At 34.4% G+C, this 16,919-nt stretch overlaps 1 protein-coding gene across 2 annotated transcripts in view; it reads left to right on the top strand.

Moving 5' to 3' along the window:
- The window catches only part of LOC123310661, a 56,331-nt gene extending 39,491 nt beyond the window's left edge, over positions 1–16,840 (top strand). For both annotated transcript variants that reach the window (XM_044894215.1, XM_044894213.1), the window contains exons 7-9: positions 7,821–7,880; positions 14,538–14,622; positions 16,656–16,840. In XM_044894215.1, coding sequence (XP_044750150.1) covers positions 7,821–7,880; positions 14,538–14,622; positions 16,656–16,728 — 218 coding nt within the window. In that variant the 3' untranslated portion in view covers positions 16,729–16,840. The remainder of the gene's footprint in view (positions 1–7,820; positions 7,881–14,537; positions 14,623–16,655) is intronic.
- The last annotated feature ends 79 nt before the right edge of the window (positions 16,841–16,919 follow it).

The raw sequence follows: 16,919 nt of genomic DNA, 5'->3' as shown, positions 1-16,919 counted from the left end.
AGGAGAATCAATTGAGAATCATTGAATGGACTTATGTAGATCATAATTTGATGCGAGAATGATGTTCTGAATGCTCATGAATGAATAATTGATTGAAAACAAATTGACTTTTATTCGTCATTCAAGCTTTGATTCCCCGATCAAGCTTTGTGAAACTAGGTGTTAGTGGATGCGAATAATCGAAGAAGCATAAGCAACTTGCAGATATACTCAAATAATACCCAATATTTAAATGTACCATATATTATATTATAGGAAAACCGATTATCCTTAGGCCATTCCTGAGGCTTGATGGAGCACCCTTGATAAGCGGTTTTAGACATGGGGGTGCGTTGGACAAAGACCACCTTTTTTCATATTCTATCATCCCTAGAAATAGTGCTCAACATCACAGATTCACCTGGTATAGGTTCGATGAGGAATTTGGGGTGAAAAACTTAAGCTTCGATTAGAATTTGTAATTTGCACAAGTTTAAACACTTCGTAGCCAGTTTTTTTTTCAATTCTGATTACGAATTGAACCATACTTATAAAATTTGGAAGTGATGATCCCCTGTGAGAAATTTACAGTGGTTTGAATTTGTTTAAAAAAAATTCGTAAAATCTCCAAGGGGGATTATTTTTTTTTTCGGCGCTCTAATATTTCTGTAATTCATTACTGAAAAATCAAAAATCCAAAAAAAGAAATGTCTGCTGCCTTTTAGGCTGGAATTTTGAGACAATATGATGAAACATTATTAGCAAAGATTCTGTTGTGAGGCCCAAATTCCAATTGATTGAATTAAGAGGTTGAAAATTGGAGAAATAAGCATAAAGATTTCAAAAAATACGCGAACTAAAGTCAAGAAACTCGGAATATCTGCTACCTCAATGTCAAGGTCTCGAAACTACGTAATATCATTGGGTTATAACACATTTAATACTCAATGGAATGGTTATACATATCATTAAACTTATTGTATCATCTGAGTGTAGTCACAAGGATGAGGAAGTAGTTTCGAAGACCAGACTCTGGAAGTATAATAATATAATTCTGCGTGAATACTGATGCGATGTGATGTAATTAAAAGCATCATTTCCGGCTAGGAAGAACACTTTAATTCTACCGATTCATTCACGAATGCTCGGTTGATAAATAGAAACTCTCCCAATCTTGCACCTCCCATTTCGAAATCCAGACATACGGGAATTATCTTCGAATGACGCATTTGATACGTCTTCCCCTTGGTCTGCATTATAAGTCCCCAGCTATTTTTCAATTGAACCACGTGGTTTCAAAGAAGGCGAACTCGTTAGTATCTTCCTATGCGGGCAGTCCATTAAAATGGAAATGCAAGGTTGAGCTTTCCATTCTTTGTTTATATTTGTCCGTTCTTGTTGTTGTGAATGTAGTACGAAAGGTGTACCGAAATTGGCTATACTATCGGTATGTGTATTATAATTGTTATATACTAACTGTGTATTTGTATGTATGAATGTAAAATACAATGAGCAATTCTTCCTATTTTAGGAAATATATTTTCTTTTCAAAAATAAGCAATTCTTACTGTTGATTAATATATACCTATATACAATATAGGTTTTTAAAATTAACATATAGTAGGTATAACTACGCGTTGTTCAGTGATGTAGATTTCTCGAGTTTGTAATGTTCAACGTAGGAGAAAGATTGCGGGAATAATTGCTTGGAAAATAATATTTTTTACAACTATTTTGATTAGTAGCTAATTCATACGATAGGAATAGGTTTAGTATGGTCAATCCTTCTTCGCCAATAATTCCAATTCCGTATATCACCATGTCATAAAGTTCCTTAGAAACATATTTTTTGACATGAGTGATATAAGAACTAGCGCTGTTAAGAGTAAAGGTAGGTACAGAAGTTGAACGTTGTGGGTGCACAATAAAATGTGAATTTTGTAGAACGGAAATACTAGAAATCTGAACATGTAGAGGCTGAAACCTGGTTTGAAAACATAGTCTTCTCTATAAAAATGTACATTTCGAGTTTGATTTATTCAGATCTGATATTCGAAAACAGTGTTAATTTTTTTAGGTTTAGTTTTTGATGATTTATCTCTGGAAGTTTTCTAGCTGACATAAAAGACGAAAGGACAGATTTTTAGAAGCCAGAAAATACCAATAACCACCCATTAAAACTAACGTTTTGAAATATTGTGAATTAAGTGCTAACCGACAACCATTTCCTAGACTTGGTAGTAATTGACTGATTTTCAAAGTAAAAAATCGAAGGAATGAGATTTTGCGATTTTTCCAGTGCGGTGACCCATCCAGTCAAGAAAAAATATTCATTTTAAACTAACAATTGAATTACCCGATTTTACCACTACACGCATTTCGCTATAGGTACCCAACGATAGCATCCTCAGGTGGGTCAAGGTAAACCTTCTTCGTTTAGTTCGTTTTATAACTAGTTACTGGAGTTTCAATTCCATTTTATATACGAGTATTTGAAATATAGAAGAAAAATCAGATACCTACCTTTAACTTCAAAACCATGAAGCAGATTTTGTCCATTAGCGATCTCAGCCTACGCATTTATACAAGTCTGATGTAGTTATATTCTTTCGGAGGTGTTTGAGGTCGGACGGACAGAATTGAATTTGACCACGAATTTTTTATCAATGAGACCAACCCCACAACATTTGAGACCATTTTTTATTCGAAAACTATTAAAGCCATTTGGGCTTAATGTGCTCTTCTTCTTAAAAACAAGCGCACAAAAAAGATTATGTGTCGGATATTATACGCATTGCTTAAATGTCACAGAATATACATTGTCACACAATATACAGCGTGTCCCAAAATTAGTGAATCAAACCTCACACCATTTTATAGTACAACAAATACTGTCGAAGGACACCAATATAAGTTATTTTCCGATCACGGGGCCAATCCTAGATTATTGTATTGTAACCCCTAAACCCCTATGGAGGAGGTTTATTCTGAGTAATAAATGTTATGAAAAAAAAATTGTTTTAATTTACATTTACTGATGTTTTCGAATAACTAGGTAGAATAATTTTAATTAGGGGTGATAATATTATACAATAATCTAGGATTGATATAATCTAAAATCACTATCCTTAATCACAAACTGGCCCTGTCTTTGAAAAAAAGAGTTAGAAAATCGACAATTTTAGGTATTTTCATAAAATTCTATATATTTTGGAAAGGGTACATTTTCGCTGAACAAATATTGCTGTTATTCGATAGTATTTGGTCTACTCTATAGTGGTGAGACGTTCGATTCACTAGTTTTGGAACAGCCTGTATGTACAATGTCACACAATATGCAATGTCACACAATATACGCATAACTTTTACAACCAGTGTGAAAAGTGACGATGAATTAGGTAGCATATTTCGATCTTGAAATACTGTACAATTCCAACCGCTAAAACAATAAAATATGATGAGATTGATGATAACTCATATTATAATGACTATAACTATAAATAATGAATCGAATAGATCTCAGGCTTATGAGAAGCTGAGAGTACAATAGAATTAATGCAAATAATGTTAAAAAAATATTGATAACTCAAAAACTGTGCAAGTTGTCTGATATTCGAATCCAAGAAACGAGAAACAAGTAATGGTGGAAACCGAACCGCAGCCTCCTACGATGTTTCGTTTTCAAGTTAAGTTTGTGAGAATTGAGAATTGGGTGATTTCGAAAATTTCCCAATTTTTTTGTGTTTGAAGAGGGGTTAAAATTTTAAACCTTCTACAGGAACGGAGTTTTTTCAGCCATTGTCTCTCAGTATAAGAATTTGAAGTCGATCCTGTAAACATATATAATTTTCGAATACCTAATCAAATTTCCAACATTGACAGGTGTCAAATCTCGGACCCTACAGGGTGTAACAGGGTTTGTCCATACCGGGTGATTTTTTTTTAAGTGTCGAATCTAACTTCGTTATTTCAAATGCAACACTTTGTATATTTATACATATTTGAATTCTTTGTTCAATTACACACTACACTGATTTGATATGCTCAACCACTCAAGCGATTTTTGAATTATAGCCTGATTATCAAATTTTTTGAGAAAAAAATTGTCAAAAATAAGTGTCCATATCTTCAAAATCCCTCACTGTAAGAATTTCTTTTTGCGAAAGTGGAACAAGAGAAAGTACGCTGATACTATTTCTTGTATAAATTGTGATTAGTAAAAAAAAAAGTAAGAATGACAGTTCCTAACATAGCCTACTTAAAAAAATACAAACATACAAATAAATCTAAAATTCGAATTTTATTCAAAACTACTGATTGTAAAGGTATGAAATGTTTGGCACACCCTAACTAGTTTTTGACGAGCAATCGATTGGAATTACAAAATTATAGGATTGCCATTTGAAAACGATGAGATATCACAGTTTTATTGAGCTTCACTTTGGAGCCCTGTTTCAGACACCCTGTATAATATTTCCTCATAAGTTATACAAGAAACAGTATCAGCGTACTTTCTCTTGTTCCACTTTTGCAAAAAGAAATTCTTACAATGAGGGATTTCGAAGATATGGACACTATGGACAATATTAAAAAAAAAATGATGATCAGCCTGTAATTCAAAAATCGCTTGAGTGGTTGTGCATATTATACATCAAATCAGTGTAAAGTTGAACGAAGAATTCGAATATGTATAAATATACAGGGAGTTGCATTTGAAATAACGAAGTTACATTCGCTTCCGGTAAAACCGGAAATAGATTCCGCTTGAAAATATTCTACAATGCAAGTTCATATACCTACTCTAAAACGAAAATACAAAATCTCGAATCTGTATTACAATTCCTTCCTTGAATACGTCTAATGAAACACTTAAAAAAATCACCCTGTATAATTTTCGAATTTGAAGTGGATCCTATGAACAGTTTCTGAGTAATCAAATTTTCAACGAGGTCGTCAACCTTATGCCACTTCTTGAGTGGTAGAAGCTACGAAGCCAGCTTTTCCTGTTGAGGTTTCTCAATATAAACCTGGAATTCGAAGTCATATCATATCTACAGTTCGTGGCTCACCGATGTTCTTAAATATTATTTCCATTAATTCTAGTGTCTCTTCCCACAGACCTGACAAGAATTGAATAATTTCATTATCTATGGTCATTGAGTTCTCTCACATTTTAGACCTGGGATGTTCTGCATCGGTATCCGCTCATTTGTACAGTGGCGTACGAGGAATTCAAGCTCAGAATCTCTTTCGGCTGTTTTCACAAGAGTCTGCTAAATAGCAGACAGATGCACAAATGTGCATTTCATTAACACGTTGACTGCCGACTACGAGAGAACTCGTAGGTAGTGATCTTTTCCAGGACGCCAACTACGAGTTATCTCGTACTGTATTCACTTGCCATTCTTGTGTTGCTACGATTAAACTCGTAATTATATCAGTGCTAATATCGATAGATGGCTTCTTGGGATAGAACAAAAAATCAATGTTGGCTTGCATGAAAAGACAATTTATTTGAAAACGAAAATAAAAACTGTAAGTGTAAGAATTAAGTCAAATTACAGAAGTATAATAATATTTACTGTTTGTGGCCAGACATCTGAAAATTACTGTGGCAGTCAACGTGTTAATTAATCTTCAAATTTTGGGCCAACTATGGCCCTAAAAAGAAATTAAAATTCTCTTAACGTTGAAAAATGCAGCAAATTCAGAATAGATGCTCGTTATAAATAAATTTTTCAAAATAATCAAACCCTTTGATATCGAAATGAGAGAAAAGTATTTTGCGATGAACTCGCAACCAGTATCTACATCTACAGAGAGCGCTACGTATGTTCCCGATACTTTCGCCAGCCAGAGCCAAGACTTCCACTCCACAATGGTAGGATGAGGTTTTCCACTCTGTTTTCAACTCCTCAAGGGCTTGCGCACTATCAGCCCCTAAGGGGCTTTCGCACCTTAACAGCTTAATTACACTAGAAAAAGTACAAGACCCAAGATTACACTACTAAGAGAATCTTTGGACAGGACGAGGTGGGTTTAATCTGAGGTTCCAAGTTAACGGTAGGGGTGGTGACATACCTCTACACTCCTACGCAGCCTATTCTTACGCGGGTCTCACCGGTTGCACGAGTAAACGACCAGAAAAATCTACAAGGGTTGATCAAGAGAATACGAAGTAAACTATTAATAAAGAATTTAGTGAGACTACAAAATCAACTAAGATTACCGGATGAATAATCACTAATACAGAATGAATGACGGATAGGGGGAAGATCTCCTTTTATATTCCTTCTGCGGGGAGCGGAAAAGGTATGTCTCTCATGTGCTAAAGTTGGTAAAATTCGCGTCGATGAAAATGTATTATTTGGTCCAGCTGGTACTGATGAACAAAAACACAGTTATCTTCAAATTCAGTGCTTCATCGCTTTTCAGAACTAAAAAAGGAAAATAATAACGTTCAGGAATATTTATGATTTCTAACGATTTTGAATCCTGAATCGGAATTGAAATTATATTGAAAAAAACAAAAACTGGAAAAATTGGCGAAATCGTATCAATATGAGTGTGGATTTCTGTGAAAATAATCAAACTTCGTTACAACCAAATATTGTAGATTATAGTCGATACGTCCTCAGTACATTTTGAAACAAAACTGAGTTTAGAACCACAGAATTATTTATTTTTATTATTTTATTTCTTCAACAGATTACACAATATTTTTACATACGAAATAAAACAATTCACTCAATATTAATCGAACTTAAAGTATTAAAGAAATACCTAACATTCAACTAAATCAAATTAAGGAAGAAACAGCTAGATCACAAACTTAAATCAATCATCATACTTGTTTCGTGTGTGAAATACATATTGTGAAATCCCTTAGGAGATGGGTCAAAGCTAAGATCAGAGATACAGAGGACGTGGTTTGTTATTTTCAACATTTTTGACTACAGGTGAATAGTAATTGAATGGTACTGTCGAGGGCATATCGAAGAAAATATTCAGTCTAGTGGTACGGGAAAAAATTCTTAGTTGTATTAAATTGCTCAGGTGTGGAGTATTGTAGTACTGGTTAAAAATCTTATAAGACATTTATGTCGTGCAGTCGTCTGGTCTCAAGTGCTGGTATCCTTACATGATTTCCACTAACATGAGTGGGTTAACCACGACATGTTTCGTTATGACAATAGCATCTTTAGGTGGGCGAAGGTTCCATTATACCTACAATTTCATCAAGTATTGGCCACATCATTTTTGAAAGAAAGTATGAAAAATTAATTTCTTCTGTTCTTCGTGAACTGTATACGAACATCTCTGGTACAGTGGTATAAATTTATGTATTTGGGAATCGTTTATTATGACAAATATTGAACCGAACCCATTCAATGATGTAGCTAGTCTGTGCTGATAAAATCGAAATTCAACAATGATATCACTGTAAATGGGAAGCACACGCTGTGTTTATTATCTGGTAACACAATATTTATGTTTTGGATATTTTCAATATTGAATTTAATTTAGACTCTATTGTACGTATACCTAATCTGCTGTATTTTCATTTGAATGAACTCGAAGAAGAAATTTTAATTTTGGAAGAAATTAGGGCATTGACATGGGCGTATCAATTTGGACAATTTGTCATTAAGATATGGCTATCTTTATCACTGAGGTTTATACTTATCGAAACGAGCCGGTTTAGAGATAATGACCCTGTTCACTTATCAATCAGGCCTTCACGAATGGTAAATATTCATCGTGGTGTATTCTATTTGAGTACTTCTTACCTTTTCGGTTATGTGAGGAAAATTTTCCGACTGATTACATTATTGTTGCAGAATTGGAATACCCTAGTGCATCAGAACCTTTACCCAAACTACGGGAGATCATGGCCTCAGGTATGTTAAATTTCAGACAAATAATATTGATTTTAATGATTGAGGATTTTTTATGTGGTAGAAAGTGGATATTCAACCTTCAGATTCGAAATGCTAGGATCAATTGAAGTCTCTTGCTCATTTTTCCTTTTGTTACATTTTCCAACAGCAAAATCTGATTTTTGTCCTATTATCAACTTGAATAGGTTCGAAATCCACAGCTGAATTCATATAGTTAGTACTTGTCATACCTACTGATATGGAGAAACTTTCTAGCCTGTTATGAAACATGAAACACAACCGTCTATAGAGAACTTTAGATGGCTGTGAATGAAGCAACCTCATAACTTCTTATTGAGGAACATTTGACATATAATAGAACACAGCGATTTGGTCTGCGAGTCTATCTTGATACTGCATGGCTACTATCGTCCTTATACAGGATATGTCTTCGACACGAAGAAATATTTTAACAGTAGATTCTTTAGGTCATAAGAAACACTTTTTTCCTATACCATTTTTTCCGATAAAAAGATATAGCCATAATGAGCTGTGTCACCCCTGGAAAAACAAAATTACCTTCAGAATAACTAACTAAATCAGTGACACTACATATCTGTGGATCTTTCAAACCGAGTTACATTCAGCCAGAGTAACCAATTTTCCGAATATCACAGATTTTTTTATTTTTGAACATAAAATTATTAGAAAACGGCGCATTATACCTACCAGAAAAAATAAGAAACATTTTTATTTTACAAAACGTTCAAATATTAATTAGATAGCGTCCAACTTAGTTTCAAGAGTTGGGTTCTTTGAATTTTTGGTATTTTCATGGTACGTAATGATCATAATGAGAAAACTGGAAGACGTGGGTGATTTCTTCTGTTCAAAAAAGATTCATCAAATAAATGAAAAACTATATTCAAAAATTCATTTCATTCGATAAAACCGTTTGCGAGATATAACTAAAAATAATATTTCTTCATGATTTTTCAACAACCTGTATCTTTTAAACCAAGCCGATTCGGAAAGAATGGTATAGGACAAAAATTTTTCTTTTGACCTCAAGAATCTAGTCCTAAAATATTTGTACGAATCAAAGACTCATCCTGTATAAAGTCGCTACTATAAAGGCGGGCTACTCTCAAAAGTAACCTACTGCAATTTGCAACAAATACACCTAGAGGGTGTATATTCTCAAAGTGCCAAACTTCAAGGGCAGATCATACAAATGATTACAACAAATAATCTCATATGACATGACATGATCGAAATGTTTACGGTTATTCTTCATTTCTTGATTTCACGAAATATTTAATCTTTTTCCGTGAAATCAATTACGTATACTTCATTTATCCTTGTAGCCTCATTAAATTTGACCACATATACATCGACACAGCTTTGAATTTGCTTCAAAATAAAATTCTTATTGCGCGGCAAGAAGATGAACAACACGATTCTGAAGTGAACAAAATTAGTCATATTTTTCCAATGGTTTTTCACCGATAAAAAATTATCATTTATTCGCATTTTTTCAGCAAAAACTACCCAGTTTAGTTAGCTTTCGAATCTTATATCAACAGTACTGTCAAAAATTTCAAATCAATTAACCAAATTTCATTAATACATATTTTATGGAAAATTTAAAGGAGGCATACAAAATACTACCTACCAATGGGGTATTTTCCTAAATTTCAAAATATATGTCATTGAAATCCTTATAACTCAAATATATCGAAATATATTTTTTTTAAATTTTAACATATTGCGTTTTGTCTGTATTCACTTACGAAAATTCTGATTTCAGAAGTGCTCTCTTATGAACATTCTACGTCATTTTCACAATCCGGCAACGCCCGTCGAATCAATAAAGGTCATGAAAGTTTTATGATCATCATAGACTTCTTGATCAGTTCCACTGTTGTCTAATTAACAAAAATTACTAGACTTTAGTAAAGGCATTCTACGTCACAAGCCTTTACATACTCGAAGTTTCGAAGGGTATATTTCTGAAATATCTTAATTTTGAAGCGAATCTTTTACGTGTTGGATAACTAATGGAAAAGGGTTTCCATAAATAATTTTAAATTCGATATTGGAGTTTTAGGAAACTTGCCCATTATAAAAATTGTTCGAAATGTCCCCGCCTTGTTCAATACATTTTAAACGTCGTGTTCTTGTACTGAATCTACCCAGTGACAGCTCGTGGAGGCTGAAAAGCTCCAAGAATCCAAGATTCAAGTATTCTTAGTCAACCAATATTTTCAATATATACAAGGTGTTTCCAAATTAGACGTGAACCTTGGTGGAGGTGTTAGTATCACTCATTTGTTGTCGTTTGAGCCATATTTATTGATATCCAAAAATCAACAGCTTCCGAGATATTTGAGCTTTCAAAAAATTTCTCATCTTACTTCATTTTTCATCAATTTTTTTTGCGTTGACCAAGTCTATAATTTTGGATTATTTTCTTGAGAAGAAGATATTGTATCTACGTATGAAAAAAGCAAAACTATCCTGTATTAGATGTTAAAAAAGAATTAGTATGATTTGAAAGTTGGTATATGCATTCTAACGAAAACTTTTTTAGGTAGTGAGGAAGGAATTTGGCAAGTTTTTAAATTAATTTCTTCATACATGAATTGTGGAATTCGAAAGTTGCAGGCAAATTGATATAAGAAATTGATTTTTATTTTCTTCATATACCAAATTTTAAATCATACTAATTCTTTTTCAACATCTAATACAGGATAGTTTTGCTTTTTTCATACGTATCTTATCTTTTTCTGATGAAAATAATCCAAAACTATAATCAAACTTGGTCCACGTAGAAAAAATTGACGAAAAGTGAGGGGAGAAATGTTTTGAAAAACACAAGAACTCAAATATCTAGGGAACTGTTGATTTTTGGTCATTAATAAATATGGCTCAAACGACAGCAATTGAGTGATACTAACACCTCCTCCAAGGTTTACGTCTAATTTGGAAACACCCTGTGTACAATAAAAGTAATATTTTTTTCTCGAATTAATTTCTTTTAGAATACATAGTTTCCAAAATGTATTTTATCGTTATTTTTTGCCAAGAAAAACTGACTGAAATTATTTCTCAAAATCTAATGTACAAGGTGTTGCAAATTCGATGCTCACTGAAATCAGCTCGAGGACTACAAGACTTAGAAAAAACATCTTTAAGTATCCATTATTTCTTTTTTCGAAATGATAAGATAGCAGATTATAGATATGTGGTAACTACAATATTCGTTCAGTGGTCGAAGGATAAATTCGTTTTGGAGTAAGGCCTGCCGCAGACATGCAACTTTTCAGTTGCGCAACAGTTTGATTGCAAGCGGTTCGAGGGCGCACACAAAGGCAATCGCTGCAACTTTTCAGTTGCATGTCTGCGCGGCCCCATATAAATGCATTGTACTCACTTCTGCAACTAAACAGTTGCAAAACTAAAAATTGCATGTCTGCGACAGGCCTAATGGTGACGCCACGCTGACGGACTTCTTTGAGCCTATAGACTTTGTGGGTCTGTCTCTCTTAGGCGTGCAGAATAGTGAATAGTCGTAATGTTCTTTTATATTCAGTATGTATATGTTACGGCGTTAAAGATAGGTGTGAACATAAACTTAAGATTAGCCGGCTAAACTTAGGTTTAGCTTCGGGTATTGGCTAATGTTAGTTTCTTCTATCTTTACTTTAGCCGGCTAAACTTAAGTGTAACCACATCCCATCGGCTTAAAATGTACAAGGCTTGAGGGGCGCAAATTTTCGGCAATTATAAAAAAAATGTAAGGAAATAGTAGTACGAGTATAATCAAACTAAAATTTCACATATTTTAATAGCAGAAAAGCATTCTGTTAAGCAGTTGAGAAATTGGAGAATAAATATAATATATTAGTTTCAACTGTGTTTCAACGAATTCTTATTGACGAATCTAAAAATCTAAACGCTTGATGACGAAATTCGAGAATTGATATTTTCAGTGTCAGGGAAAACTGTAGTGTTAATGATTATTTTTCATCTTGTTATTATTCATAACTTGAGGGGAATTGAATGAGCAAAAGGAGAGAATGAAGACGAGAATGATGCCGCGAACTTCTTCATCAAAATACCAAAGGTCAAATTCTAGAAAAATATAAGAGAAGTACCCAATCTTGTTTGTAGTTAACCGGACTATTTGGCTGATAAGCTTTACGATGAATGTTAAATTGAAAACCCATGAGCATATGTAATACAACCCCAATACATTCGATGCTCTTTTGCCTAATTGAATTTTAAAAATTTAAACAAAAAAGTGGCCGTGTGCGTCCGTTCTCTCCCATCCGACCATTCTTGATCCATCACCTCTCCGCGTGTCCATCGAATACATTTTTAGCCGTTCCGTTTTGGGTAATGTGCACATCAGCCGGCTAAAGATGAAATGCCCTGACGCAGGTGAATATTTTATCGAGCTTTAGGCGATCCTCGAATATAAATCTAAGTTCAGCCGGCTAATCTTAAGTTTATGCCCACACCTATCTTTAGCCGTAACATATATACTAATGATCATCTTATTGAGATTATGCTTGCTTCCGATTTTCTTTAGTCACAAGATATGCACCATTGTCCGTTTCAGATCTCCTGCTCACCAGACACCGTCGAGTTGGTTCATGGGAAGATGTTTATGTTCTGTGATGGGAAGTTAATAAAATAGATATTTGTAGAAAGCGGGTTCATAAACGCTATCAGTATCAGAAATCAAGATTAAGTTTGGATTATAACAAGTTTTGCGAATTGCGTAAGAAGTGTTGGATCCTGTCGGATTCACTCTATAGCTTTCATATTCAGAAGATCGAAAATAGTTTGAATTGTGGGAACTTTTGGAAATTTCTTAGGTCTCATAAAGGTAACTCCGATATTCCAAGTTCAATGAAGTTTGAGTTTCATCGTCGGACAGTGTAACGATGACGAATCTTTTTGCTGATTTCTTTCTGAGGTCTACAGAAGGGACATTGTGGTTCCTAATATAAATATACAGGCTGTCCCAAAACTTGTGAATCAAAAGTCACACCACGATTGAGTAGACCAAATACACTATCGAATGACGCCAACATCAGTTCAGCGAAAATGTGCCGTTACCAAAGTAATTAGAATTTTATGAAAATAAATAAAATTGCCAATTTTCGAATTATTTTTTTCAATCACAGGACCAATTTGTGATAAAGGATAGCATTTTTCGCCCATGATAATCCTAGACATAGACACATGGACTGTGCCTTCCCTTTCTATCTATGCATGAAATACGGTCAAAAAAAGTGATCGATAGAAACTGAACATCGGGCATGCAGTTTTCTTTTTCTAGAATTTTGAATAGTCTGAGTTGAGACAGGTAATGGCCCGACGATCGTTTCTCTCTTTCCATAAAATAGACAATTTCATGCTGGCATTGCTCAGTCCATGTCTCAATGTCTATGATTCTAGATAATTGTTTTACCACCCCTAATTAAAATTCTTCTAAGCAACTTCATCATATGTAAATTAACACGATTTTTTTCTACATATGTAATTTTTATTACTCAGAATGAACTCTTTCTTTCTCGATTATACAATAATCGAGGATTAATATGGGCGAAAAAAGCTATCCTCAATAACAAATTGGCCCTGTGATTGAAAAAAATTATTAGAAAGTTGGCAATTTTAGGTTAGGTTTTTTTTGTAAACGGTACATCTTCCCAGAAATAATGTGGTCTGGTGTCATTCGATAGTATTTTATCTACTCTATCGTGGTGTGACATTTGATTCACTAGTTTTGGGACAGCCTGTATATAAATATAACCGGAACATAGATATTTGTCAGTTTACAACCGTGGAAATGTTCGGGCTTCTGAAAAACTGCGTTAGTACTTAGTACTTAGATAAACTGCCCCTTTGTGTGAAATATTCAATATGTCACCTCAGTCGGGCATTTTCCCCTCTTTGTGGAAACTCAGTTATGAGATTCCTCCGTTCAAGAAAATAGAAAAATCTCACACTGAAAACTACACAGGCATTAGTCTTGTATCGGCGATACCGAAATATAAATAACAATCCTACATCACATATACTTAGGCCCAGTTGTACCTACAGTCCAAGTTGTACCTACTGTCCCAGTTGTACCTACAGCCCCAGTTTTACCTACAGTCCCAGTTTTACCTACAGTCCGAGTTCAAGAGTTTCGGCAAGTTGAACTCGACTCGATTTTGAACTGTACAACCTGGCTTTACAGTTTCTCAAAGTCGATCGATCGGAGTCAAATAATATTGAAGTAGATCGCAGGCGATTCAAGTATGAGCACTCCTTAGAACATAGATACATAGAATGGAAAATAAACATTCCGAAGACTGGATATGACACACGGAAGCTCACTATATGGTGTATCATTCGCAAAAAATTTTTATCGATAAAACCATGGAAAAATATGACTAATTTCGTTCCCTTAAGAATGCGGATATTCATTCCCTCACCAAGCACGCAATAAGAATTTTTGTTACCCATAACCCATGCATTGTGATCTTGTAGCAAACTTCCAGTTTCGCCAGAAGTGACACCCAACAGTTTATTATAACTAATTTTATTCATTTTACGATCAAAGTAGCTAAAGAAGTTTCTCCTCTATCTATCTACTAACGGTGATTTTTCTCATTTCAGAATTGATAGTTCCTGCTGTTATTATTGTGACTCTTTTCATCCTGAATAGCATGGTGCTTTTCTTCATCAACCGAGCGAAAAAGAGGTGAGATTCAATAAAAATTATAATGTGAATATTATGATATTGTATGTATAGGTATGTGATCATTCAGCAGATAATATAATAGAAGGTTAACGGTGTATTTCAGCTCAAAGGGACTGAAAAAATCACAGTGAAACCACAAAAGAATAAATCGTAGCAATTTTTCATATCGAAGTAGGCACTTTTTCCTTCTGAAACTGCATCCGACCGGCAATGATATATTACTAGTACCTAACTCTACTTTGTGTTATGTTTATTGTGGTATACTTTTCGGTTGTAGGCTTTAAAAAAAGTTACCCTCTAACAATAATTCCTATGGACATTAAAATAAGAACACACAGTAGTAGATATCTGATATCATCTGCAGCATTCATTTCATATGGTACCTAAAGGCAAAATGACAAATGACTCATTGGCGAACCAAACCTGTAACGGTAATGAAATCCAATAAAAAATATTATTTCAGTTTTTTTCTGCCCACAGATATCAGAGTATGACCATGTCCATGGGCATAAATGTCGTTATTTCCTTTGCAAAGAAAATAACGATAGGGCTACACAACGAAAAACGGTGGTGATCAACCTGCAACATAATTGATGGGTTTTTATTGACGTTAGGTTGGCCAGTGAGCACCACAGAACACTAATAAACACCTCAAAATCTACCAGCTTTGTGAAAGATTATTTCTTTCTCGAAAGTAGTTGAAATTTTATGTACACGGCGGTTCATCGGAAAATGCGACTACAGTAAAAGGGTCGATCGAAGAAACCGATTTGTGCCACCTTTAAATAACTCGGCCCCAGTAAGCCATCTGCCAATTAGATGGTATTTCTTAGGTATTAGTTCTTAGCACAGCTTTCCTTCAGAAGGCTGTGGTTCTTAGTTACGCTGTATGAACCGACCCTCACTTTCAATTCTGCTACATCTCAGGGTTGTGTTTTATACACAACCATCTCAGGTCCCCTCTCAGTGAGACCAGTCGCCCTTCGCCCCTGTCATTTGTATCAAAACAGCTAATGGAATACGAGTTGTGTGAGCTACTGTAGCCCCATCCTACTGGAACCAGATGTTACAGAGATAGTATTATTCAGCAAGTTTTTCCAATTCAGGCTGTGGAAAGGCGCCAATCACAGAACGGTGATTTTCTCAGCTCATATCTGAAATTCGTTGTCATGTATGTGCCATGTCAATGCTACGCTATTTTTGGTGGGCGCTCCCACTAACATTATAACCCACAGAACAGAGCGCAGTGTCAGTGCGTAAAACCACAGAAATTCCGGCGGCGCATCAGATGTGAGGTGAAGGAAACCCAGAGTCTGATGCTCCGCGTACTGAAATGGTCTGAATTGAGAGCGGTGCGCCCCAGCTGATGACTGAAAACGCCTTTTTTGTTGCAGCGAAAAGAGCGCAGTTCAAAATACTAATAGAAACTTCCGAGCACATGCTTTACAACAAAAAACTCTCCGATTTACTAAATTTGTTCCAAGTTACAGACTCGACCTGTATAAATAGCCTAGCATTAGCAGAAATGGATCACTTCATAAAAAGTTTGGATTATTACATAACGTTGATGTCGAACACAAAAATCTTCAATAAGATTATTTCTCACAGATTTCTAGGTCTACGATTCAATCACAAAACCATTATTTGGAAAAAATGCCAACTGGTTTCAACTTTATATTAGAGTCTTCATCAGGGCTCTGAAATGGTACAATATTGTGATTAAATCATAGACCTAGAAACCTAGGTGAAAAATCACCTTATTAATATGTCTCATCATTATTTGTGTTCTGTGGGTCTCATCATTATTCATCACAAAAATCTTTTTAGATACTGAATGCCATTTCATTACATATATATTAATAATAATATATAATATATTAATATTCTTACTACTACTAGATGTTCTATTTTAATTTCGTTCAAAACATGATTACCAACCTTTTTGAGCCTTACTTAAGTCATGAAGTTTCACGCTGTCCTACCCAGGTGTTTTTTTTTGTCTACATTCAATTAATGAAAAAATATTATTTCAGAAACGAAATCGAACATAAGAATGAAGAGATAGGAGCCTTGAATTCGGAAGAATTATCAGCAGTTGTAACATAGAATTTTTTGTGTATTTATATTAATTATGCTCACGAATATTTTACAAAATACATTTTGTATATTTCCTGTAGATTGTAAGATCCAAAATAAAGTTTAGAAAAGATGGAAGTTATATTGACGATTTACATTTACACCAAAATATTCAAAATAGAACATAAGTACCCCATGTTACTTTGGATAGCTAGCATGTT

Source organism: Coccinella septempunctata, chromosome 4 (assembly GCF_907165205.1).
Source record: "Coccinella septempunctata chromosome 4, icCocSept1.1, whole genome shotgun sequence".
In the NCBI taxonomy this organism is placed as follows: Eukaryota; Metazoa; Arthropoda; class Insecta; order Coleoptera; family Coccinellidae; genus Coccinella; species Coccinella septempunctata.
Note: the sequence above shows the minus strand (reverse complement) of the source record. Positions and strands in the feature narration are given on the sequence as shown.